We start from the raw sequence: 26109 nt of genomic DNA, 5'->3' as shown, positions 1-26109 counted from the left end.
TATGTAATGTACATTAACATTATTTTAATATTGCTATATTATCAATATGAGAAATAATATTATAATAATTATTTACAAATTTATTTTAATTATTATTTAAGTGTTTGAATTTATAAATAAGAATTTTAATACAATATAAAATTTGTTGTTTATTACTCATTAACATTCAGAATTTTCTAAAAAGTTATTATTTAAAACTAATGATTACTAATTTAAATTACATTAACACTTATGTTTATGTGTTATCAATTGATATAATATTATCCATATTATAATCATTTCTAATATAATTATTATTGATGTACTTCAATTTATAATCTAATTTATAATGCAATTGCAATTTTAATTCAATGTCACATTTATAATAACGGTTTATTACATTTTCGTTTTAATCATTATTTAATCGTTTTATATAATGCTCGTTATACACATTGGACTAAAAATCATTTCCAGTGCAGCAAGTTTTGCGCATCGTAACATTTTCTATAGTATTACTTTCCGGAATCCGCAATTATTTCGACGTCACCGACCGTAACGTACACACAAAAGATTCACAACACCTCCAAGCAATTTTGTTCGCAAGAATACGTAATTATAAGCGACGTGTGCATGCTTTCGACCGACCCGCTACAACACGAATTTCCGTTGCGTTCAAAGCGTCCGTCGTAGTGTGCAACGCGTTTCGCGTTCGTGCCCGCAACGTATCAACTCGCGGTAACAAACACCGTACTATCGACCTTAGTTTACCTTCACAAAGGCCATGTTTCTCCCTTCACGAACCACCGATGGACTTGTTCCAGGAGCGAAAAGAACGGGGATCGTTTTATAGCGACAGCCACCCCTCCGGAGTAGCCAAAAACGATCCCCTTTAACCATTAATCCGTTTGCCCGCGGTTAGTCCCCGATACCGCCCTGTGAGAGGTGTGTGACCGGTCGGGTTGGGGAAATGATAATAATTCTTCGAAACAACAACCTCCCTGCGGTGTACAACCCCGATCTTCGTCACTGCGAATTGCCGTCGCGCTTTTACGAGGAAGTAATGGCTTGGAAATAATAAATGTATATAATGTATACTAATTTTCATGGTCTATTTCTACTTAATCTATCAGTTTTTTATATACAAATATACTGAAGAAATTTACATATTCAATTTACATATTCTTTTATTTAGATTTAAATGTATATTTTTTTTTAATGTCTCATTTTAAAACTTGTTTGAAATATAAAAAGAGAACACACAGAAAAAAAGAATATTCTTATTTTGATAATATCTTCAGTTTTAAAATGTAAATCTTGAAATGAGATTATGTTGCGTTAAACAAAGAAAATTTGCTTGGATGAAGACATTATATATAGTTCAACCAAGAAAAATATATTCTTATTATTTAAGAATAATTTTCTTGAATGGAGAGGAAAAAATGTTGGATAGAAAATAACACATGTTCAAATCAAAGATTATAATTTTCTTAGAGTTAAAATAATTATTTTATTTTTGAAATTTTGATGATAATTGTAATATTGAAATAAAATTATAATATTGTTGAAATTTAAGATTTTTAAATTCTTCTAAGAACATTATAAATTGTTGCGTATATATGAAACAATGAACGCGTTCATATGAGTATATAAGTTTTCATTTGACACTTACTTTTTTTCTGTACAGCATGCAATATACATTTGAAAGAAATTATTAAAACAAGATTTATTTTTACTTATAAAAGAATTCTTTAGTTTTTTAATAAAAAGTGAAAAAATTCTGAGGTATTTTATTATTACGATACAATGACTATTCATAAAATTGAAAAATTTCTAATTCGTCATTTTAATTAAATTTTATCGATTTAAAGTTTGATGTAAAAAAAAGATACAATTACGAAAATTTTAGAGTTTAAAATTAATAAACAAAACTACACGGAGATTGTAAACAGCAAAACAAATGTATGTCAATACACCGGTTGAATAGCCAGATATCACTGCGATATAATTTATTGAGAATTTATTGCGTTTCTCTTTTTCCTGCATTTCTCTCTCTGATTGACGTGCACTTGTGTGATATATGTGACATTGATAGAATTGTAATCTGTCAATGAGATTGTATGTCAAATATCTGTTCTAACATAATGATCAATAACAGTACCTTTTGTCAGGACTATGAATTTCGAGCATATGATTATTAATGCGCTCATCCATGTAATTTCTGATTGGAATAGTTAATCAATTTCACACGAGTTTCAGGAATAACTTGTATATTCATGATAAATAACTTTTGAAATCGCGATAAAAAGTGTTACATCAAGATATTTATTTTTAAAATATTATGTAATGTAAATTAATTAAAATAAAATAACTTTCCATTTAATTATATAAAATATACACTAGTATATACAGTCTTGTCAGAAATTGTAATTTTATTTTAGTTACGCTTTTCTGATTATATTTCAAAGAAGTGTACACAACAGGCTCTTAAATAAAATAACTCAATTACACTTTCTTTTCAATATATATATATATATATATATATATATATATATATATATATATATAAAACTGTTTTAGATTCGAAATATTAGATACATAAATATATATAGAATTTTAATCGCGCATATTAATAAAAAGTTTTGTATATTTTTTTAGGAATCTAGTGATATCCAATTGCTTTCGGCGATATTTTGTAAAATTATTTATAACATACCAATTTTCGAAATAGTCAATTAGTATTTTTCGTTTGGGCTGTCGTAAAAATAACACAATCACAGTCGTGCAGGAAACCGGAGATTTTTGCTCGTCCTCTTGTAGAGAAAGGCGTGAGCAGAATTTTCGATTACACGGCCCGTTCTTGCGTCGCGGAATTTTCCAATACCATTGCTTTTCCGACTCCCGAAACTCAGAAGCGACAGGCAGATCCCGTTAATTTCCCGCGCGCTAGTCAGGGCAACGCGATAACGAGCACAATATTACTTACACTTGATGTATATGCATAGAACATTATGCGCCGCGTTAATCTTACTTCGAAATTTTATTATTCGTGTTGTACAACAAGCTACGTACAAATTAATTATTCACAATGTTGTCTGGCAAGTTATTCACGAAACCCATGATGGAAATACTGCCACCAACGCGAAAGGTAATACATATGCAGCTTCTAATTATTACCAGTTGTATATCGCAAACAGAATAATTACGACTGTCAAACGAATTATAAAATTGACTGGCACCTGTAAAATATCGTGCAAATTGAACGTATATTTAACGAGAGGAGATATCGCAACAAATTATTTTTATTTTTCGTGCTTTAACAACCAATCAAAGTCACACAAAAGTTGCGCGCATCAAATGTAGAGAGTGTTTAAATTAAATATATACTCTTGTCTAATTAAAAAAATTATAATTATTTGGAGAAAGTACATTTACATACATATTTAGAATATGCATATTCTTTACACTAGACCTTACATACTATTTCGCTCAGATTTTGTTAATTGTAAGTACTCCATTTAAAAATTACAGTTAACTGCCGCTTAAATAAAGTGAACGTAATTTTGAGTTAAGTAACAGTTCTCGTATTTGCCGATTATACTTTTATATAATTTTTCTTGAAAAAAACGATAAATTGTATAAAAGCATATTAAAACTAGTTATTAAAGTTATTTGTATAATACACATAAAGCGACAATAAATTATGATGTTTCAAATATTTCTATTACCGTTAAGACAGCATATAAATATATAAGCTTTTGTAAATTTTATATATATAATTTGATCAAATATATATATACAAAAATATGTTATTAGTACATAATTATATATAATCAAAAAAAATTTTTTTAATTGTATGTAAACATACAAATTTCTTTTTATTTTCATATAATTGATTCTGTATATATGTTACGTTTTATGATTTCCATATAAAAATAAATTTATTCAAAAAAGATTCAATTTTAATTATGCTTTGTAAACACAATAGCTTTTATGAAGAGCTGACATAATCATATAGGATGGTTTACTGGAAATAAAATATTTGAATAACTCTTATAGATTCAAAAATATGAAAGATATTAAAAATGTAATTTGTATAATTTAAAGAGGCAAGTGTGTAAAGCGGAAAGAATTTTTATGACGCAGAATAAATTCGTTTTAGTGCCAGCTATTAGATAGAAGAAGAGAGACTGGAAACATTATTTTTCTTTTTAAAAAGAAGCATATTATTATTTTTGAAAATTTTTAAATAATGATCGTAAAAAAAGAATCCCGTATCATTTATTCTTCAAACTAAATCATATAAATTATATCCTTAACATCTTTCTCGTATTTTTAAATTTCGAAAAATTCTTTAGATATTCTGCTTTTGATAGGAGAGTCTACATATATTATATTATAGATTCGTATTTATACATGCACGAGTGAAAACATTCTAACTGTATATAGAGTCGCTTGTTAGAATTTCTCTCTCGTAAAACACATTTTCCGTTTCAACCTCTTGAATACATGTACACTTCGCGAAATCGTAACACACAACCAAATATTTAAACATCGCGATCGAAGATAAACTCACCAGTTTCAATCTACAGCTTCAAAATATACGAGGATACAGTAGTTATTTCCTGGATAATTTTATTCTTATAAATCGCACTTATAAAACAAGACTTTGAAGCGAAAAAAAACGCACAGTATTAAGAAAAAGTTATCTCCAACACAAATTTATTCTACCGGTGATGAAGCTTACTGACTGTTTTATTAAACGTCTCCTCGAATCAATACGGAACGTGACAGCGGACGTAATACAAAACGGACGGTAAACAAGTGAGAATTCGAAACTGATACTGCTTGTGAGACGAATACGTGAGAGAATGACAATAATCTTCATATGCAGAAAGCGACAAGAAAATCTTGTTTGCCTTAGGGCAAACGATATGGTATGTCAGTGCAAATGACACTGCAAAAAAACATGCATTTATCGTACTTTCCATGCTCTATTATATATCCTGTACATTAATCGTTTTTAAAAAATATTCCACGTTATTACATTCTCTCTGCAATCTTTGTTATTTTTACGCAATAAATGAGATTATCGACAGAAGAGCCTCGGCTTGACGGACATATCGTAAATGCTCAGAGGGCACGACGCTGTAATTGCAGGAATCAGGGCGTTCTGTATGGAATGAATCGATAGCGGAGCGGTCCATGTCCCTTCTGAGGCTGTTACACCAGACTCCACGTCTGAAACTCTGCAAATAATTAAATGCTCTTCGTAACAGCCAATTCCATCATAAGCCGGGACGCATTGACACAGCAGGCAGACAAACTTAAAAGACTTTGAAATATTAACGCTCCCTGGAGTGCAGTGTGATTGGAATTTAATTCTCGATAGACGAGGTCATATTTTTTTTTCTTCCTTTCTCAACACTAAAAATTAAAAAATAATACCTTTTACTGTGTTCTGATTATTACGCTTCTAAAAATAAATAACTGAAGGACGAACGGTTCTGAATTTCTAAAATTGAAATTAGCAAGAATTATGTGCGTCCAAAAAATTGATAAAAAGAGAGAGAGAGAGAGTGAGAATATTTCGAAACCGTAAAGCAGCTTACAAAACTTTTAGGCGCGATGCTCGCCTGCCTATATAACATCTACCCGACTTAACGTCTTTGTTAGTCCGCGAAAATAAGGCGTCATAAACTGATACTTGGTAGGCACTTACGTCTTGAGAACGGGCGGTGCATAAAGAATGACGGGATTCACCAGCGGCGGTTTCAAAAGCACAACGTCGACGCCCGAGGAATGTAATTCGTTTTTTAACGCTTCGGCGGCACCTTCCACGGCCCGACGAGATGCGCTGAACGCCACTAATCCGGAGCCGGTCTTGTTGCCGTAGCTCGTCTCGGAGTCACCCAAAAGAACGATGCGGCCTTGCGGGAACAGAGATTTTTGATAAGCAGCTTAAAGAGTAAAATACGGTTTACCTACACCGGTGAATAATCAGTCCCGCCGCTGTGCGTCTCGAATGCTTTACTTAATGCTAGGCAATTGTGTAACATCGCGGCTTTCAAAGGAGCAGCTCACTTTCTCGAGAAGCGATGTAGCAAAAATTTTAGTTCTACGTTGATTAAAAAATCCTAGTTGCGAATATTAGCAATCTACTTTATAATAAAAGGTACTTTTCATTTTATTCACAGAGAGTAATTAGCTTCTTAAGAAACAAGAGATGAAAAACTGTTAGTCTTTCATAGTAGCGGCAGACAAAATGGTTTCTCTAATATTATGATAAGTATACTTAACGAACCTCTCTTAATACGCAAAAGAGGAATGAATACTCTGGCTGTTCTAAGCGGAGCGACCAGATTATGACGTAGCATGGACTCCCACATTGAGCTGGTCTGTTTCTCTATGACACCTGGTAAAACCAAGCCACCCGTGTGCACGACCGCCCAGAGACCTGCAATTAAGTTAAGTTCAGCACTTTGACGTACTTAAAGCGATCATCTTCGGATGGTGCGGAAACGAGATAGACGGAAGTTTATTTTACCGGACTTAAATTTCACTCGTATCGATTTCGCGCTAACGAGAACGTTATGTATAGTTAGTAACGAGGAATCGCGAAAGTAATTACGATTTCTAATAATAATGATATAGCAAAAATTGAACTTTCAATCACAAGTATGATTTATGATAATGAAAATATTGCATTTTTTATACTTTATAATGAAAACATATTTACCTATACTTTATTTAATGTTAGTTAGCTACGCTAACAATGTTAACTAACATTAAATAAATGTATATTTGATGCGCTTTCTTTTTAGATTTTCGCAACAAACACATTTGCCTGACAGCCAACACGAAGGTAACTAATAGCAGAAATCTACGAATCTGACGTTTGCTTATTTATTTTGCACGATGAAAGAAATATGTTATCCTCGTGTTTTCCCATTACACTCCCATTATATTATGTACGAATATCGTACAAAATATATGACGTGATCTCTGCAAATACTTATCAAACAAAACTTTTGTTAAGATATTATTAAAAATTTATTAAGACTTTTCGAAACCTTTGCTTCTTTTTCTTGTCTTAAACGTAATATGTATTATGAGATATGTATAGTCTCAATCTCTCAATCTCGTGCAATTTCTTTGACTTCTTATATGTGATCGATTCATCAATATCTATCCAGGTAGTGTCAATAAAATTACAAGAAGCATTCATCGAACTTAACAAGATTACTGAATTGTTATGATAACGGATATTGATTACATACATCTAAAACATTGTGAGTTCAAATTTCATATACATTAGTCTATACATAATGTATACATGTTTATACATTGGAATATGAGATTTTCTTGAAATTTAATAATGCTTCCTTCACAGATAATTAACAATAAAATTAATAAGCTACGTACAAAAGTGAAACTGAACGTGTAGAAACTTTTGACTCATCTACTGAAAAAATATCGAAATTTTTCGAAAATATACAATAATTGACGCATGTGATACACCTTAGAATGTGCACAATACATTAAATATAAAGAAGAATAATTATTTTATTTTATTCGTATACACATTTAATTATCACTTTGTGCAGTTAATTAAATAAAAGAAAAAAACTGAATACATCATATATAATGTTAAAGCGTATACAAAATAACATAATTGTAAAAAAATGTATTTTTAGAGAATAGTATATGTATAAAGTAAAAATTCAATTTGCATTGGAAGTATAGTTTGGATTTTTTTTATTAATTTTTGCATTTTAATTCATAATAAATCGTAAAAACAAAAAGAATCTATTTTTCAACATTCTTTATATTTATATTTAGAATATTGTTATAAAACGGTTCTAATATTAAATCTATGTGTTGATTTTCATAATTTATATTATATATATATATATATCTGCAAATTATAAAAATTATGTAAATACATTGTTTCTTGTTTCTATATTACATTCATCAACGGATGAAAACTATTGAAAATATTAATTGTTCTATAACTAAATATTGTAGGCAAAAGAATAGAAATAAATTTTCGACGATGATTTTAATATTAATATCAGAACAGCTAATATACGACAAGCGTCAGTACTATAACGTCAAGGAAGTAATTATAAACTAAAGCAAAACTAAAGCAGGAAGAAAACATAGCTATTAAAAACGTTGTTTACATAGACGATGCACTTTCTACATAGATTACATGTAAATGAATCATTTACATAGTCTAGTATGTGTAGTACACATTGACTAATATCTGCATAATATGAGAGAGTAATTAAAGTTTTTCTGAAAAAATAACAAAAAAGATGCTAAAATTTTCGTTCAAAGATTCTTTATTCCATTTTATTGTTAGTTTAAATACTCATATAATGTCTAATTTCTTCAGTATCGATTTATTCATTATTTATTTATTATAGAGATAAATACAAAATGAAAAAATTATATTATAATTCTGAAAAATATTGTCTTTGTGTAGAATAACTCTTTTTTTTCTACTAATCACACATACATAGATATAGGATAATGTACTGTAATAAATATTAAATCTCAGTAAAGTCATTTTTAAATCATGTATAATAAAATCCTCATTTATTTATTTATTTATCAATGTATTATCTTCTCAAGTCAGTGAATCTCTATTTATTTTATAATTTACAATAGAGAAAGGAATATTTAATTATCTCTCTTGGCTGACTTTATTCAATTTCATTATAGCTAAAGAGACCAGACTAGATAAAAAATGTAAATAAATAAAAAAATGAATAAAAAACTTGCCATCTTCGCCGGCTGGAAGTTTCGCCCTGACAGCATCCAAACAAGCTCGCAAACTATCCTCTCTCGTTGGATCTAACTCCAATGGCACGATTTGGCCGCGAATACTTGCAGTTTCCGGTTGCTGTGAATTATTGTCACTCGTACCTCCAGGTTCGCTCTCTTTTTGCCGTTCCGATTCGATCGCCTTCAGAATTTTGACCGACGGCGATCCGCCCGAAGGGTCCAGCAGACCCGCGAACACCTGTCGCAGGAGGAGAACATGACGTCACACGTTATGTTTTGAAAGCACATCGTCCCCCGCAATCTCGCGTGCCACTCCGTTACACACCATATCGACATCGCTCGATAACGTTATGCTTTGATGCTGATACGTCATGTTAAATGACACATAAGCACGTTTGTGAGCGATGAACTGGATCTTAAATAAAAAATAGAAAGCTTGAAATTTTTCCAGGGCTTAGAATTGCTTTTAGTTCGAAAAAAAATTTGATACTAGCGTCCGATTAAGATTTTAATCACTGCTAAATGCAATCGATTTTAAAATAAATATTATATAAATTATGTTTATGCAAAAATATATTAAACAACTTAATAATATTTATTAGATAAGGTAATTTATTAATAATATATTACTGTTATTATTTGAATGTTATTAAAAAACATTTTTATTTAATAACAATATTATTCTTCGAGACTCGACATTAAATGTGCTGAGTTTGTACGTGTATGCGCTTATTTTATATAACTTTAAGGAATTTTAACTTTTTAAAATATTCTTGCATTTTAAATAGCACCTTAATATACTTTTCCATATCCGCTTAATATTGCTTTGAGTTATTAATTACAAAAACCAATTAAATCATTTAACGGTCTTCATGTAAATCAGCTGCGGTCGTTTGACGTACGCGGCTCTTGGTGCACAAAAGGTAATAGAGGTAATCCAAAGCTCGAATTTCAGACACGTGGAACAATCGAACCACAATTGGAATCCGTTCGCAGATGACCTACATTAACTTTGCTTTTGTACGACATGAAAGTTCTGTACGCCATTCAGTTCTAATTTAAAGTGCATACTTCGAAGCACGCGAATGACTAAGTTGATTAACTGTAAATTGCTAATTAATGAAATCAGACAAAATTTCAATATTAAATATTAATTTAAATATCAATAAATGAAAATAAATGATTAGGAAATATAAAATTGGTCTCGTTATTAAAAAAAAAATGGAATTAAATTACAAAATTTTCGCGTATTACATATACATATGGTAGATCATAAAGAATGAAATTGAAAAATATAATATTAACGCACGTGCGGAGTAGTTCGTTAATATTATATTTTTTCAGAGAGCTAATATTATATGAAGATATATATAATTTAAAAACGTTTGTATTTGATTTTTACAAGATCAATACGAAATATGTTTTACAAGAACTCGAGTAGAATCTGACTTTGCCGAATATCCTTCTTTTAGTGACAATCTTTTATCGAGTAACTCTTCAGTAGTTATGCGATATCGGACGGAACCAGTGATGGATACATGAATACCTGTCGAGAGACTGTCCGCAGAACTGATTTAAGGGCTCATCGATGTTCCACTCCCTTGACACAAGGAAACTAATTTGGAGCCCGGACTCCCACAATTTGAAATATGTTGCACGCTCGAAGGGATAATAGGGATTCTGATGTGAGGCCGCGAGATATTACGTTTCAACGGTTGTCATCATGTTGCACATCACCGCACAACTTTGGCTGCACATCCACAAAAAGAGTGGACATACAAAATGATGTCTGACGCCTATCCATTCTAATGCTAACATGCCCGAGAGAACTGCCAGCTATTCGCACAGTTAGTTTCTCATCTCTTGCGCGGAGAAGAGAGTGATTTGGTTTCTGAATAATAATAAAAACGTGAATGTTTTATTCACAAATTGCCTTTACCACTGAAAATTCAATGAAAGATATTAGATTATTGCAGATAAAATGTCTTTGATTTTTTTAATTGAAACGTGTATATTACACACTTATATTACAATACATTTTTTTTCTAATCAAAATATCCTCCGTCTATTACATCAATACAACTCAGTTTTTAAACATGTATATTGTTTAATATAAATAGTTATGCATTTGTATTAACTTAGGAGGTTTGTTCGTTTTTTAATGATACACATACAGTTATTTACAAAGAAAAAGGCTTACAAATAAAAAAGTGTTGAATTATAAAAAACGTCATTTTATCTGCAACAACTTAATAAAATAATCATTCGATTTAATTGTTAATTATCTCGAAAAATTTGCATTTATATAGAAACACATCATACTCGGTTACGATAATATAATATCTGTCTACAGTCGCCTATCCATTAGTTGGTTTCCCACTAGTTGACGTAACAACAAAAACATTCAGTACGATTCCCACGCAATGAAGCTGCGAGCCGTTATTTTGCACAGCCTTCGACATTCAGTGCGGTTTTCTCTCTTCCTCTCTCTCTCTCTCTCTCTCTCTCTCTCTCTCTCTCTCTCTCTCTCTCTCTCTCTCTCTCTCTCTCTCTCTTTCTCGCTCGAGTTTGAATATTTACCAACCGCAGAATATCGGCGGTTGTGGTACAACGCGGAGGAAGGGCAAACGTACGGCAAAGTTTACGTTAGCGTCGATAATTTATGGCAGAGATGCATATTCTTCCTCCATCTCCCCCTCTTGGGATCGTTATTATTACCTTGTAACCGGCTTCGTAGAGTGCAAGGGCGATCTGCAGTCCTACGCATGTATCACAGCTGGTAACAAGTACGTGACGTTTGTTACGCGATTCATACTCATCGGTGGCATTCCTGGATTGTCGCATCAGATAGGCCAATAGAGCTGCAACTATCGAACATAGAGCCAGTATTTGTAGGGCCAGAATGGCCCCAGTTTCAACATCCATTGTGCGACTGATAGCGGCTGCGACAGATCTGCGAGATAAAAGAAGTAATCTTTAATCGTCAAAAGTATAATGGATTCATTTTTCATTAAACTTTGGTATTTCACCAAAATTCAAAAATATGCAAGTAATAGATGAATTTTATCGTTGCTGTTTATGTGTCTAATACCTGCATTTACATCTTTTTTCTGAATAAATTTATAAATATACTATATTGTATCTTTTCTTCTCTCTTTAAAAGTATTACATATTTTGTAAAAAAATACTTTCTATAAGCTTAATTTGAAGTTGTTTTAATAATTTGATTAGAAAGAAAATGTTATGGTAGTGTGCGAGTTAATAGATATTCTTCAGTAGATTAAAAATTTTTATATAGATCTTTACACAATTTTAATCTAAAATAAAAATACTGCGGATAAAATACTGTGTAGTAAAAACTAAAAACAAAGTGTTCTTCAAATTATATGATTATATCGTAAACGTTTGTTAAATGTGTATACTAATAATATAATTTTATGTAGGAATCTTAAAAAAATTCAAGATATTTAAGAAATAGAAAAACAGGATGAATGAATAGTTTTTTTAAAATGTTTAGCACATTTACATTTGCGTTTCTTGATAAATGTAAGAAATTTATAAAATAATATAATTATGTTATATAGTATAATTTGCATAATTATATAATTATGCTATATAATTCTATATTTATATTCTATATGTATTACACATATCATATATATTCATACATACATATTTTTTGAAATATATTCCATAAATAAATATTTTTTATAGGTAGATGTACACACAAACACATATAGAGATTTGGTCTGGTTTTAATAGCCTGAGATATATACATACATATATGATAGCCCAAGGATTAATGAATATCCTCCATTTGATTCAAAATCTCGTTTTTTAAATTATTTCAGCTTAAATATTACTATATATAAAATATTGTTTGTATAAAAAAATAAAATTATTTAAATATCAGTACATATTTTGTATAATTATTTAAATGTTATTTACATATAAAATATTGATTGTATAAAAAATAATGAAATTATTTAAATATTATATGGAGTATATTATAAATATTAATTGTGTCAAATGAGATATTTTTATGTTCAAGATATATTAAGGATTTTTAATATTATAGATTTAAAACAGATTTACAGGATATTTTTTGCAAAACGAAAATAATCTACAAGTATTTACAGATAGTTATGTTCTTGCAGAATTATAATTAACGATAAGTAGAGTATTTATTGAATATATTCCTCTCTGAAATAGTATTCAATTGTGATAATATCAAATAATGATAATAACGGCATTAACTTTCACATAAAGCGACAATTACTAATTAATTGAAAAGGTATATTCTAGCGTGAAAATCGTGAGGCAGCGCTAATGAATAATTTTCAAAGGAAAGCACTTTATTATCTTTAATATGGCACTTTTATTATAGTATGCGAACAATAGGAGGCATAAATCTCAAATATTCATATTTCTTTCAAGATAAATGAGAGATTTGTTAATTACATAAATGTATATAGCGATGAGATTTTATGATTAGAACGTCAAATATCTAATGAACAAACAAAAGTGCACAAAAATTTAATTTTTCGATTATTTAATACATCAATGTATACTTATAAAGCTACATTAAAGTAGCTTCAAACTTCTAATATAAAATCAATCTAGAATTTTTTTTGGGGGTTTAAAAATTAAAATAAATCCCTTTTCTTGTATAAAAAAATTTGTGAATAGTTTTATATAATATTTTCTACATTTTTCTATATCGAATATTTATATATACACAATAGTATATTTTAAATTTTTAAGATATTTGTATTTTTAGAGGATTTTATATAAAATCCCATGATAGATAGAAGAAACAGAGTGCTCATGAGAAATTTAGTTTTTATTTTAACAAGTACAGACTCGATAGATGAAAAAATTAAAAAAAATCTAAGAAGTGCAGTCGAGAAATTGGTTCTCTTGTGAAAAGTGAACGGCGGGGCGGGGTCGCTTTTGCTCGGAAGAATCACTCGCCTTTCTAAACTGTATCTAGGCTCGGTCTACTAGGCCGGCTACCGATTTTCCGCAATGCTTGCTCACCGCCGGGAAATCGCTCGCCGGAGGGGTTCGCGAGATAGACCGATGGACACACGGCGGAATTCCGACAATCGATGAAAATCGTGCGCGTTCGTTCCTCCTCGCTCGGCTGATTTAATAGCGGCGGAACCGTGTACCGCTAATGTGCCGAATCGATTAAACGGGCCGGGCCATCGTATTTCAGGTCGTATATGGAGGAGGGGACATTTTCTCCTGCGGTGCGAAATGTTTCTTCGCGCTTTCTCGCCGATCGCTATCTATCTGTAATGGAGAACATCGAACCGCGTCTTTGCAACACGCATCGTGAATCAAGGGAATAATGAGCGCGCGTAATGCGATGTCCGGGGATCTAGATAGCTCTCTACAAGTTAAAAAAGATGTCGATTGACAAGCGAAAAAATCCGGGTTCAATCGCCGGTCTAGTGTAGTCTGCATAAGACAAAGAGATGGAATATTAAAAATATTAAAAATATTAAAAATTGTAGAATAATATTAAAAATTATATTATTACTATTTAATTAATATTATAATATTAAAAGTATTAAAAATTGCGATAATAATAAAATAATTAAATAAAATTGAAACATTCAAAATTAATTATAAGCGAAATTAGAGAAAGCTTGGTCTAAAGAAAGTAAGGGGAATATCCAAAAACAACAGTCTCAATGCGATGCAGCAGCAAAACGAACTTCATCGACCGCACAATGCAAGAAAGACAGCTATGAGATAGTTTGTACGAATCTCTCTCTCTCTCTCACTCTCACTCTCTCTCTCTCTTTCTCTCTCTCTCTCTCTCTCTCTCTCTCTCTCTCTCTCTCTCTCACCTCTTTATCTATCTCTCTCGGTATGTAAACGTTGGTTCGTACACGTGGAAAGGTAAATGCATTTCTCGAAGAGCATTGTCCGATGCATATCAGACATAAATATACGTATATGCTGTAAAAGAGATATACTGAGACGTGAAACCGATGTTTGCTTCACATATTGCACGGTAGCGTTCTCGAGAAGCTTTCTCGTATGCACATCTACATCTTTGATATTTTCAGTATCCCTTCCAGCAAAATGAAAAGAAACTTTACGTTATTTACGTTTTATTTGTTAGCATTTCAAAGTTGCTTGATTAAAGATAACATAAAAAAAAAAAAGAATAAACATCTTATTATGTTCTCCTACGCTTTCTGTTCGTGCAAAACAACCATTGACGAATTTTTTTTATTAATATACGCGTTGCTTGTAAAAGAAATGTCTTCATATCTGTAAGCAAACTCGTCCGTTTCAGAATAAGAAATTTCACATACAGATATTTACGCAATCCTTTTTGAGAATGTCATTCGCCTACATACAAAACGACAGAGATGTGCGAAAAAGCCATAACATATAAAAAAACGTATAACTTTACATTAAAAAACGACAGTTTGACGTCTGAGATGTGCGCATACATGAAAACTAGTCCGTCTCTTGCGAGATTTTCTTTTCGAGTTGACTGAAGCATGACATTTTGTATCCGTCAAAAATATCGCAGCTTCGTAGTAGATAATATTTGTTGTAGAATAGAAATGACAATTATATACACGTTTATTAGACGCTCCCTCTGCCGTTTCCCGATAATGGATCTTGATCCATGCGAAGCGTGATTTTCATCAGTCATAGCAAAGTACTCGATGACATACGCCTAATAAATTGGCATTTGTCAGTCGACGTTGAAATTAATTCGTTTCATCGCTTCGCCAAATACGTCCATCCAGCTGTGTGCGAATTTAATGCATGTGTAATATGCGTAGTACGCAGCACGTTTCTCTCTTCCTGCTGGATCGTGTCATGGCGATTAACTTTCTCCGGAATTTGAACGGCAGCTATAGAAGCATCGTGTCGATGAAGAAGAACTTCTGCGTCGTATTTCTGCATGATATATAGCTAGATTTATCCTCTTTCATCGAAAATATTTACATGCATTTCTGATTAATCACTTGATTTACTATTATATCTCGAGTATTGTTTCTATGACATCAATTATTGCATTTATATTTTCTAAGCTTAATAAAATATGTTATGATCATTATTATTGAATTAAAAACATAAACATATATTATATTATATTATATATACATTATATTATACATATATATATATATATATATATATTATATAATACTTATATAAAAAGAAACTATAAATATTGTCTCATATTTTTCCGATATTTTCTCATGTTATACTTTTAGAAGAAAAATTCAGTTTTAAACATTTTTTACAGATTTATAATATTTTCTTTATTAAGCTACGTTAACAGTATTATATAATAATAAATAAGTGTAAAGCGTCTTTGTATTCATTCGCAAGTGAGAAACTTTTGCGTAATTATTTCGTTAATGATTTCTCTCTGTCAGTGTGGAGTTGAATATACATATGTATAACGTTTCTGAATATAGGTATGACATTTGTCCCGCAATTCTCAAGGTGGAAATTACATTGATTATTCTAATTGCAAGGGGAATAATTTAACAAACCGTATGATAATAGTTCCAAATTAAATTTAAAGAAAATGTATATTTCAAATAATAAATAAAAAAAATATAAATTTTATCTAAAAAAAATATGCTGATATATTATATATATATATATATATATATATATATACTAATTTTGAAATGCTTGCGTAATATGGGATTATACAAATAGGTATATTTGTCTCATTTAAAGACAGTTATAAAATTTTTTTTTAAAAGCAGGGTATGTTTTGTAATTAAAAATATAACTTATATAATAAAAAATAAATATTTGTCTACGCACAATGTAATAAATTTTATTTTCGTCATTCACGTCGCTCATTGTTCATTTGGAAAAAGAATTAATGAATAAAAACAAACAAAATCACAAAAGGAAAATTTGCAGTTATATTGTCGAATCTCTGCTTTGCGCTAAATTAAACGATTGTATCATGATTGGATTGCGTAAAGTAATGTTAGAGTTTAACAATACGTGAAAGTTACATCTCCTTCATTCTTCTGTAATGAAAAACGGAAAAGTATTGAAAGTTTAGTAATAATATAATACAAACTATCTCAAGATTGGTTATACTTGTAATTGGAATGAAGGGAGAATATTGACTTGTGCGCCACATGGATAGAAGCAACTTGCATATTGCAACGCCATGCTAATAAGCGGCTATGTCATCTCAATTAATCGCTAGTGCCGAGTCTGTCGTGAGACGTGCGCCAGTTGGAATGTTGGAAGTTACAACGGGTATGCGCGATGGGGCGGCTGCGGGGGAGACATGGCTTTCCCTCCATGGGGACAGTATGCAACTATTCGTGGTTGGCAACGATCCTCCTTTCCTATATCGCTAACACGTGTGTACACATGAACGATAGCGACCAAGCTATGCACGCTCGCCGCACAGCTGCTGCAACACGTTCACCCGTTATATCCGATAAAAAAAGCCGCGAATTTATTAGCGGGGGATCGCTCAAAGGTAATCGCTGCATTCCTTCAGGTATTTGTCGGCTCTCTTTCTGCATTTACAAACGAATGTGTGTATTCACGCGTCGTTTGGTAGCGAGCAAAAGCAAAGCAACACGATAGTTTTTGTTAACGTGAATTAAGTCTTGCATGTATCTCTCGAGCGCTTTGCCTCTGATTGTGAATAGTTTGCACATGCAATTAACATTCGTTAATTATTTGACTCTTTAGCGTTCCGCAATTTCCTGCCGGAGAGAGCGAATCAGGAAACTAAATTAATCAATTCAAATCGATTCGAGCGAGTAAACAACACGAATGTAAATTACGAAGAGATCTTTTCGATATGACGTTTAATCGCTTATATATCTAAACGAAATCTAGTAAATTCGCGAAAATAGCTGGTATGAAGGTAAAATATTAAATAACACGATAAAGTATGTCTGTAGTCTGTAATCTAAAAACATTGTTCTTGATGGTGTCGTTCGACCGTATTAATATCCGAGCTTTAATCTCTCGAGATTCATTACTTAGCGTACGTAACACGTACCGGGAAACCAAAGCGATGTTACGTACAAGTACTGCACTGTTGCATCAGTGATTATCGTTCGGTAATTAACGCGACTTGATAGCTAATTACTCTCGATTGCATCGTCAATCATCGATTCGCTTGGCCATACATTTCTGCACGTTTAACGATCAGTTTGCGGGGAGAGAGGAAATTAAATCGCGATTTTGCCGAGGGTAACGAAGCATTTTAGGAAGAGCTATCTTTGGCCGCGTGCTCTCTGTGACTAATGTATGCCAAATGATTATCCTCGCTCTGGCGTGTGCATCCTGCTACGAAATTAACGGGCTTTTTCCTTCGATTTCGCGTGTGGAAAATTACTTTCAGGGAAACGCGTCACACAGCTAAGCGTGAGTGTTTGCACTATGTACATCTAGATTAAAAATTGTATTTTAAAAGACAACAACACATCCACGAAAAAAAACAGCTAAATGTTTTTACTTTTTTTTTTTTTGCATTGTGTTGTGCAGTCTATTTCGATTTTTCCTCAATAAAAATGTCGAGCTCTCGCTAGTTTTGAAGTAAAATGAAACGTGAGAGAATTTGACAATGATTGTCAGAAAGATCAGAGTGCTAATAAAATAGCACTTCATATATGTACAAATTTAGATCGAAAAAAATTTTTCCGTTAGACCGAACTATGAACGGATAGAGTGTTTCTAGTTTTTTTTTATTTTTTGACACTATCGATTATTATATCAAATTTAATATTTCCCAAAATAATTAATTTTTGAAGCATTTGAATAATTACATAAATTAATAGTCTGTTATAAAAAATTAATTTAAAAAATGTTATTTAATCATTCACTAATGTTTGGTTGGATTTTTGTACATTTTCGTCGCTCTGTTAAGTCTGCCATTTTGAATTTTCAAGAAGGTTAAAAGTGCTAGTGAAAGTAGATATGTAACTCTAATTTAAGACTGAAACGAATTTTTCAAACAGGAAATTTTACAACTTTTTATTCAACAAATTCAAACTTTTTTATTCTTTTGAATTTTCAAAAAGTCACAGTTGCTAATTAAAGTTCATAAATATGTAAAGTTACAATTTAAGCCTAAAAAGAAATTTCTTGGTTAGTCTGAATTTTGGACAAGTGATGAGATGGCCCGCTTTACAAAGAACGTCCTATATATAAATATATATATTAACAGTATAGTTCAGTGATGTATGTAATTATGTGATAATATTCATATACATATGTTATATATTATAATAAAATTATATATATATTATTTTATTTTATAACTTTATTATAATATAGGGAATATGTATATGAATAGTATCACATAATCATATACATCACTGAACTATACCGTTAATATGCGCTGACCTCAAGCACACAAGAAATGAAACATTAAAGTTTAACGGATTATAAGCAACTGAGCGTAATATAATAAACACGAATTATATGTATAGTATTAAATAAAAATTTTTCATAATTTTTATTGTAATTTTCTCGTCATTTCTGAGATTCATATTCATTACATGAATACGCCAGGAGGCAATTCGTGCATATCGACACGGTTTTTTTTTACGGCAAGGATGCAGGTTAACGGCTTTACAAGCGCTTGACCGTTCCTCTCCTTTCTCCATAATCGTAAGAATTATTGCTCCAACTGAGACTTCTGTTTACGGATGCGCGGGCGTACAACGTGTAATCCGTGGTTACAAGCGTGTGCGCGCGTGTGTACATCAGAATTCCCGGACAACACGAAGCAACGGTACTTGCAGTTGACCGCGAGCGGCCGACCATGTGTAAGAGGTAAATAGTGCTGGCCCGTGTACGTCGTTCAATATTTGCATGACAATTTTGGAACGTCAACGTTCATCTTACACCTACATGTTTCTGATAGAAAATGAGTCGTGATCGTAACGGTATTATTTATCCCATCATGCGCATCTTCAATTTATCTCGAAATTGCTCTTTCGATGAAAGTACAATTTAAATTTCGCTATAAACTCATACAGATGAGTATTCTTTTGTCTGCCTTTATAATAATATCTTTTAATATTATTTGTTTTTTTTTTAATTACTGTTTTCCAACAGCAATTTATTATGGCGTACCAGCTGTTGAAAAATTCACATTTTTATTAAATTAAATTGACAGACATATTAATAAATATGTTTTAATTCTGTTATGCATTTGAAAAACATGAGCGTGCTCGATTTTATTGAAACTTTTCACTTGTATTTGATACGATATTGACATGTTCTCTGAATTTGAATTACATGATATTACAAGCGAAAGAGTATTGGTTTATGTGATTATGACCAATTAAAAACAAGCCTGTACAATACGAAATATATATAATGTAATTCATGCAATTATATTGTATATAACCAGCTTGTGGTTTTCTTTTTTTCTCTTAATTCATAAAATATGAAAAAGAAATACAAAGTGTGAATATTATCTGAATTATTATCTAACAAGATATATTTATAATTACGAATAATTAATGCGTTCATTAAAAAATCTAACATAATATCTTTTGCAATAAGTGATTGATATCTCTGTACTCCCTATGCATTGCAATATATTTATAATTAGTAATAATTTTAGTAGATAACATACGGAAATGTAATTATGTATAAAGATTATCTAAACGTGAAGCTATCTGAGCGATTTATTTGTGAAAGTATTGCTGTATTCGTTTTACTACATTCATATTATATTCTATCATATTCATGACTTCCTGTACTATAAATGGCAATTCGCATAATACCACCATCAATTTCATGTATCTCATTTTGTACATTCTAAGGAATTATAGCATGCTAGCGGTCTAGTATGCAATATGGAAGTCCGTAGCTGACATATACATCCGATCGTCGCAATTGCGATGATGCAAGAGGACATTTTCAAAAGAGTTTGTAAATAATATCCCCGATAAGGAGAATTAATATTATTAATATATCAAAATATATATGTAATAAATTCTTGAAATATTTTAATTAAGAATCTAAAATTTTATTTTAATTTTAAATTATAGCATTAATTGTTTGTACGGCGTACTAAATCTCGAGAATAATAATTTTCCCAGAAGTCAGATTATACCAAAAATCCTGAATAAATAGAAAGGGAAAACTGTGGGAGCGACTTTAACTTCTGCCGGCTGGAAAAAAAAAAGGATTTCAACGAGAGTAATTAAGCGATTCATGTAGGTAGAGAACTGGACTCTGCGAGCATGCATGGAGTTCTAATTACATGCGTTAACAACCAGCTACGATCGCATAAATGAGCCTTGAGCGGTTTTATCGGCATTTCACGATGACAGATCAGGTTTTATAGTTTCCTCCTTGCTGTCCCTCTTTTCCATCACTCATTCTCTTTCTCCTTCAATCTCTTTCTCTCTTTCTCTCTCTCTCTCTTTCTCTTTCTTTCTTTCTGTGTATACCTTGGAGCCAAATATAAAGTGCGACGTGAAACGCTTAGAAAGTTTAAACTAAGCACTTTTCCTACCTCGAACTGAAAGCCTGAGAATGTTATGCTCGTCCAGGAATGCAAGGTGCCCGCAAGACTCACTTCATCATCAGTCGTCGATATTACGATTCAGTAACCAGATTCGCGCGGTATTTCCAGTATTTGCTTTTGCGAGTGTCGAGGAAGTATATCCATCCGGTACATTAACAAACTTTTGAATTGTCAGGCCTCGCAGGATACTGAGACTTTTCAAGTAAGACTAAACTAAGTGGATTGTTAAAAATTATTTGGAATGGATAAAACTAATCATACTCGTGAAGAAAGGAACACATTTTGAATCAAAGCTCTTTATTAATTTAAAATGGATAAGTTGAAATACTACTCTTTGTGGAGAAACGAGAAATTTTGAATTGAATTTCTTTGATATTATTTCCTTCCAATATTATTTCTCTTTGCAGGAACGGTTTCCGATAAAAATTTGAATAAAAAGTGATGTCGTCGGTGAAAATTTGAATGAAAAGCGACGTAGTACCTTCGGAATTAGTTTGCCTGGCGTAAAGGTTCAATTACGGAAATGATACTGAATGTAGAACGTTATGCAGACTAATGTGGTGTAATAAATCACTTAATTGAAATCACAATAGCACTGTGTTAATTTATGGCTTGAGAGAACTAAGTGCGTTCCCTCTAATAGCTGACTTTCTTAAGTTACATTGCTTTACCGACGGAATTTGTTTGACACTGGCAATTATTTCTGTCGACCTGATTTCAAAGTTTGTTGTAGGTGCAAGGTATAACTATCAATTTCACTCCAATAATTTCCGTGCAAAGTGAAGCTTTACATCGACATTAACGTTTTCACTTACAATTTTATTCCTTTTTTTTACTATTAGATAAATGCGCGAGTTAATCGCGCGTAATCGTGATCTATGCATCGACGCGCAGCACCTGTAGTAAATACAAAACTGCCCACATCGTCGCCGTAATTAGGGCGTAGCGAAAGTGGCATCTGTCAAGAAGAAAAATTAAAACGCGCTACTTTTCACTTTATGTTTCATTTTTTATCGTAAGCTTTGCTGTAAACAGATTTTTTATCCTAAAAACAAAATAAACATCTATATTATATTAGCTTGTTTAATTAAAACGATCACAGGAGAAAAATTATGTTTTCTTGATTTTCGTGAGCTTACATTCTCATTCGATCTTAGACCAAGTGTAAGAACTCTTTGAAAATTTAATCTAATTATTTCAATAGTGAATTGAGATAACTTTAACGAAAAGCTCGGAGAATCTTTAATTCATGTATCGAGTACCTGTAAGTATTATCACTCGCTTTCACGCTATCTCGAGACAAGTAGAAAAACCGATTTCTCATCGCAGATTTAGAAACTCGTCGTTATCAGCCACCGTCATTTTCGTCGCTTGTCGAGTGTTCGGGAGAGATTATAGGTCGACTACAGCAACAACGAAGACGTCAACTACGATGATGACAGCACATCGCATGTTTGCGAACACTGAAGATGATCAGGGAGAGCAGTTTAATTGGGACTATGGTGATAAAGCTGGTAATTGCAATGCGAAGTGAAAATTAAATCGCTAGTTAAGTAGAGCACGAAACGAGTCAAACGTGTTTGCAAAAAAATGATTGCAACCCTGGCGCACTGCATCGTGGTTGCATTCTTTCTTAATTAAGTTGCAATTATTATTATTATTATTACACCACGCGGAGAAGAGAGGGAGAGGACGTCCAACATCGATTTTCAAATACATTATATCTAATAGTGATAAGCCGTGGTTTTCCTCCGCATCAGCTGACCTTACATTCCTACAAACAACATGACGTAAAGGCATTGTTCACGACGCGGATAATCTATCGGAGATCCCGGAAACGGTCTCATTCGCGATGACACGGTCCGCTAGTAGCGATAATCGAAGGCTCCAAAGCGGAAACAGCGAGCCTCGCCCTGGTCGAGGAATTGAAACAAAGGAATCGCTCGTGCAAATGGATGCAGCCCTGACATTATGTTCGTGAGTTTCCTTGGTTCACGGAAACCGCGCAAGATACATTTCGCAAACGATACCGTATATCTAACAACGGATTCCTAAATATAACGAGATGAAGTTTCGTCGAAGACAATTCAAAATCAATTTCGAAGATAAACCTCAAATGACAGATATCGATTAACGCGATGACATTAAAATAAACTTTAAAACAAACTCCTACGTTTGGCGATATTGTAATTTCTTCTATTGTATGATTATCGAAACTTAAATGTTTAACAATAAGTACTATATCGCGCAATGGATTTCTTAATGAGCGACGAACCAGTACTGTTGATTTCAGGACTGTTAAAAATCAATTTGAAAGATAAATTTTGAAAGACATAACGATTAGCGTGGTAACTCTAAGATAAACTTTGGCTAAAATAAATCTCCGCTTTTGATTGAGTTTTAATAATTTTTTCTGCATGGTCGATCAAATATGTCAATCATCTAAATTGCTTTTGAAATGTCAACAGAAGAAAAATCTTTCTACGTGATTGGTAAGCGACAAAATTGGAATATTCGTAATTCGTTTAATAAGCTATTTTTTACGATGACGAAGGTCTCTCTGGATCAAACAGATAATCTAGATTCTAAACTTAACACGAAAGTTAAAGTTGAATTTGAATGCATTAAAATAAATGATAATAATTGAATAAATTGCTCTTTGGAATTTATTATCATTCTTATTATTAAATTGATAGAAATATTACAATATAATGATATAATACGTATATAAAATATTAAATTATGTCAGTAATAATATTGTGATATTTTTTTAGATTATGTTAATAATATTATTTATACCTATGATATTATCAATAATAAGAATATTAAAACGCATAGTTCATTAAGAGATATCAAATAACAGGACGCGTAATAATATATTAAGCTTGTTTTAAACGATCTATAAATAATGACAAAAATTGCTACAAAATTTGCGACAAAATTCTATTTATAATTTTATATATTGTCTAATACAGAAAATATTTGAAGGAATAGAATACACATATACATTAGCATACGCGGCACATAAAATTATAAATAGAATCAATAAAAGTACATCTTTCTAGGAGCATGTTATATAAGCAATATGTAAACACAAAAGGTTTCAATATAATTTGATCCATATATTTATCAATATGTATTTTCAATAACACAATATAACATTTACACTTAACACTCAATACAAAAAAAAGTTTGAACCATAAATTTTCGTTAAAGCACCAATGTCTCGAATATTTCAACCAACAGTTGAAATATTGAACGGCTGAACGGTTCTATTCAACGTTAAGGATGGATGCCTGGCAGAAGTGACCGTCGATTTCGCAGGTAGACGGATAGGTAGAATTGTGCGCATAACTCACCAGAATTTTATAGATGGTCCGTCGGGATTTCTGGGTGGGTTAGCAATACCTCGGCGACGACGTAGTGTCCGCTTTTGGGGCGAAATTCCGTGTTACTGAAAGCGGCGCGTAGCTGCGAAACGTCGACTTTACGACCAGTCGAAAGTACCGGCGAGCGGGCAAGCCGCGCCGCGGTTTCTACAACACGACTGGCTTTCGAGAATTCCCGCTTGGAATGCCCACGAGAAGGAACGGTATACGCGATACCTCGGGCCGTGCCTACCTCGACGGAATGGAAAAGGCACGGCGAAGGAGGCATCTTCTCATGCCTCCGCCGCCGCGCCTACGGTCACGTGCGCGCCTCTCACATGCATCGCATCGTAATAATTGAGGTGCATCGAGTGTCGTAAAAAAAAAAAAAAAAAAAAATAAAAAAAATAGTATTCGAAATTGGCCGATCATTATCATAGAGGTTTTCTTAGAATGTGCGGTTTGTTTAAAAACAATCGATAAAACAGATTGAAAATTAACATAATAGATTTAAAATTTGTTTAATTTTATCGTAATTGTAATTGCTATCAGTTCTAATCAAACTCGCAGACATGTGGGTTACATGATAATATTAATTTTTTTTATTTTTAATTATATCTTTGAATTGAAGAATCGAATAATTATTTGAATACATATATATGCTTCTATCGAAAGCTTATTCCCCTTTCTCCTTCCAATCTAACTTAATTAAAAAATAATAGTTAATATTTATTTTAATTCTTTCCAAAAATATTTTATTCTTTCTCCCTTTTTCTCTCTCTCTCCTTCTTTCTCTTTAAACAATTTAATAAAATACGTTATTATTTGAAAATATTATTTATTTAATTTTAAAAAATGAGCCGTTAATAAAACGAGAATAGATAAAAATTAATCATTAATTTATTTTATATAAGAAATTTGATTCTAATGAATTAAAACATATTTCAATTTTATATAAACATTTTTGTTTTTATTTAATTTTGTCACACTATTAAGCAAGAAGATGTTATTATGTAGAAATGAACTTTTTAATGAATGTGAATTAATTATAGAGTCGAGGTGCTAATATTTTTTAGATATAAAACTGAATATAAAACAATTTTTATTATAAAAAGTGTTATTTCAAAATTATTACTTTTATCATTTAGAAAATTAATTATATAACAACTATAATATTATTTTAAATTTATAATATTATTATAAGGTTTAACCAAATTATATATTATACATTAATTCAACATATGTATATGTGTTTCATCAAATTTTAAGTATGTAGTAAAGACTGCTGTACATTAATTGTGTGTTTATATAAGATGATAAAATTTCCATTATATTTAATGAATCATTTACAGTTTACTGCTTCAAGCAAATTTCATTATTACGCACAGAAAATGATTTATAGAAATATGAAAAAATAATACATTTTTTCTTGAGAGCAGA

At 31.6% G+C, this 26109-nt stretch overlaps 1 protein-coding gene and 1 long non-coding RNA gene across 2 annotated transcripts; one reads left to right on the top strand and one right to left on the bottom strand.

Annotated features, from left to right (window-relative positions):
- Positions 1-3370: 3370 nt before the first annotated feature.
- Positions 3371-24936, bottom strand: LOC140676427 (D-beta-hydroxybutyrate dehydrogenase, mitochondrial). Its single transcript, XM_072911464.1, has 6 exons — positions 24661-24936; positions 11488-11722; positions 8767-9007; positions 6281-6433; positions 5699-5906; positions 3371-5225 (listed from the first exon to the last, which is right to left on the bottom strand). Exons 2-6 carry the CDS (start codon positions 11692-11694, stop codon positions 5066-5068), a joined length of 969 nt encoding a protein of 322 aa, XP_072767565.1. The 5' UTR covers positions 11695-11722; positions 24661-24936; the 3' UTR covers positions 3371-5065.
- LOC140676428 (uncharacterized) lies at positions 11608-12684 on the top strand. Its single transcript, XR_012048560.1, has 2 exons — positions 11608-11738; positions 12484-12684. It is a non-coding gene; the product is annotated as an uncharacterized lncRNA (long non-coding RNA).
- Positions 24937-26109: the final 1173 nt, after the last annotated feature.

This window comes from Anoplolepis gracilipes, chromosome 2 (assembly GCF_047496725.1).
Source record: "Anoplolepis gracilipes chromosome 2, ASM4749672v1, whole genome shotgun sequence".
In the NCBI taxonomy this organism is placed as follows: Eukaryota; Metazoa; Arthropoda; class Insecta; order Hymenoptera; family Formicidae; genus Anoplolepis; species Anoplolepis gracilipes.
Note: the sequence above shows the minus strand (reverse complement) of the source record. Positions and strands in the feature narration are given on the sequence as shown.